This window comes from Phaethon lepturus, unplaced genomic scaffold (assembly GCF_000687285.1).
Source record: "Phaethon lepturus isolate BGI_N335 unplaced genomic scaffold, ASM68728v1 scaffold15718, whole genome shotgun sequence".
Lineage (NCBI taxonomy): Eukaryota > Metazoa > Chordata > Aves > Phaethontiformes > Phaethontidae > Phaethon > Phaethon lepturus.
In genome coordinates, this window is record NW_010555891.1 from 53,096 (window position 1) to 55,843 (window position 2,748).

At 53.3% G+C, this 2,748-nt stretch overlaps 1 protein-coding gene across 1 annotated transcript in view; it reads right to left on the reverse strand.

Moving 5' to 3' along the window:
- GAB2 (GRB2-associated binding protein 2) overlaps positions 1 to 1,854 on the reverse strand; it is a 37,033-nt gene extending 35,179 nt beyond the window's left edge. The window contains exon 1 of the mRNA XM_010292314.1: positions 1,558 to 1,854. Within this exon, the coding sequence (XP_010290616.1) occupies positions 1,558 to 1,819 (262 nt within the window). The 5' untranslated portion in view covers positions 1,820 to 1,854. The remainder of the gene's footprint in view (positions 1 to 1,557) is intronic.
- Between the last annotated feature and the right edge of the window lie 894 nt (positions 1,855 to 2,748).

Genomic DNA, 2,748 nt, shown 5'->3' on the forward strand with positions numbered 1-2,748 from the left:
TACAAATAGGGATTTTTGTTCCTCTTTTGCTGATGTCACTCTGTGATCCTGCAGGGAATAGTGCTCGGATCTCTGCAGCCTGACGAGCCCTATGTGCCCTTTGGGACAGATGTACTTGCAAGCGGGAGATTGTTTTTCCTTTTGCTGCCCAGATTTATATTTCACTGAAGTCCAGTATCGATCCCGCTGCCGCTGGGCTGAAAGCTCATTTTACTAAATGGGAAGAAAAACAGTTCCCCCAGCTGAACGCACGCAAAATGGAAAATCCCGCAACAAATCCGCGCTTAAAAAAGGGGCCTGAATGATTTTGCTGAACCTCGAGGACTGCGCTGCTGACATCGGAATGGGATGTAATTTATTTAGCCTGACCTTTCCCTGCAAGATCGTGCTGGCGGCATTATCAAGGATCCTTTCGACCACTTGTACACCCATTGCCACGGTGACGTCCCGTTTCATGCGTCAGTCGGTGAAGATTGCATCCGCGCTGCGGCGATGCTTTGTTTGCTGTCCTGCCTGCCGAGCTCTTGGCAGGGTTTCAGCTCCCGTGGATGGCAGCTGCTCCACGAGGGACCAAAACAGATTCAAGCTGGACGTTGTTATGAGGAGTTTCACGCAGATAGAGCATGGGACTGGTGTCCCTTGGATGAGACTGGACCATGGGTGAGATAAAGCAAAGGTGCCCAGAGGTGCTACCAGGGGTAATGGGACCGGCAGGTGACCACAGTGCTAGTCCCCATGCTCATTCCCATCCCATCTCACTCAGGATTTATGAGCCCTCGTGGTGCCAGGGAAGTGGAGGCAGCTCACCGGTGCTCACCGCAGCAGCTTGCCAAAGCGCAGCCAGGTTTGGACAGTGGAGTACAACTGGTGGAACAGGTCCTGCTGCTGCGTGGAACCACCCGGCGTTTTCCTCTCCCCTCCCAGTGCTTTCCCAGGGGGTCCCAGGAGGAGACGGGGATGCAGATGGGAGGAATGAGTCTGCCCTTCAGAAGAGATCCTGTCGGCAGTGGGGCAGCCACAGTGGGGAGGGTCATGGTCCCAGTAAAGCATCTCCCCCACCCCACCAAGGGATTGAAACCTCTGAATGAGGGGAATTTTCACTGCTGGCTCCCATGAGCAACCTGGTCCAGTGGAAGGTGTCCCTGCCCACGGCAAGAGGGTTGGAAGTAGATGATCTTTAAGGTCACTTCCAACACAAACTATTCTATGATCCTATAACCCTCAAGGGGACTTCAGTGATGGATGAGGACAAAGGCTACAGCTAAAAAAGTCCCCAAACTCCACCAACTCCTTGTAAGAGACTCAAAGTTCTACAGTCATGGGGGAAGAAATGAATTAGGTGGCTCACAGGGGCAAAGCTTGGTCTGCTTCAGATGTCAAAGGTAGGAAACACTTGTGGAGGTTTCCAACATGTCCATCCATTTACCACTCCAGCCCTCTGAGCCTTGTGGTGGGCTGCACCCCCCTCCCACAGGTCTGATCTGAAAAAGGAGTTGGGCCCTGTTGGGAGTACAGGACAGGAGATGCTCTTGGCCACGGACACAGCTCTCACGGTACCTGTGCTCTCCTCGGACTGGTTGAAGCCACAGATCTGGCAGATGCTGCGAACCCACTTGTTCATGTCGTCCTCAGTCTCAGCCACCAGGTAGAAGGTCCTGTCACTGGTCTTGATGTCAAAGATGTAGCTATCTTGCAGCTCCTTCTTGTTGAAGGTCAGGCCTGCGTCCACTTGCTCACAGAAATTGAGGTTGATCACACGCAATGGTTTCTTGGAGTGGTCATTTTTGTAGTACTCCAGGACGTCGGGGTCGCCACTCATCCGACCGCTGCGCAGGACGAACCAGCGTTTCTTCCATGCCTGAAACCAAGGAGAGAGGAAGCATGAACCCCATCGCTCAAGTCGTGAGGGCCAAGAAACCACTGCCAGACACAGGGTGACACAGATGGACATGACACCTCTCTGCCCCGGGACACTCTGGGATGCTGTGCAGGACACCTGCAAGAGGTGCACAGACTCAGCTCAGTTCATCAGTTCAACACTCAAATCCCACTGGTTATCAGGAGAATTAAATACCGAAATACCATTGTAGCTTAAGATGACCCCGAGAAGTGCTAGTCTTGAGGCTCAGAGCAACCTTGCTCCTACCCTACAGCCCAGCCACACTCTCAGGAACCAAATACCCTTTGGCCGTTGATGTGAGAGAATCTGCGCAGCAGCATTACCGGCAATCGCAGTGCCGAAACGCCTTCCAGCAGCTCAGAGGAGCTCAGGTGCTTCGGACACAGTGCCCTGGGTATCCTGCCCTTCAGAGATACCCCTGAGAGCATCACAGCATGCGTCTGCAGATACCGACCACGCCAATCCCATCTCTGTTTAAATGCCAGGATAGAAAGGCTACTAAAACCAACGGGGAACTGGTTTGTTTTTTTAAATATCCAGAATAATGCCAGGGAGAGCCGTGGAGAATCTGAGCTTCATTTGTTTTTCAGCATCTTCTGCTCTCCGGTACGCAGGAAACTCCTTTAGCAAAGGAAAAGGTTATCATCGATTCTTCCGAGCGGTGCCGACGGTGGCCCCTGGCCAAACCACCCGGGGAACAGACGCTGGGGGTTACAGCGTTTGAAGCAAACTGGCAAAATAAATGTCAGCCATCAGCCCCGGCTGGGAGCTGTGGCCCCTCTGCTCTCCCCACGCCCAATGCAGGTGGGAGCCCACAGGAGGGGGACTAGCCGCAGCGATAAAGTGCT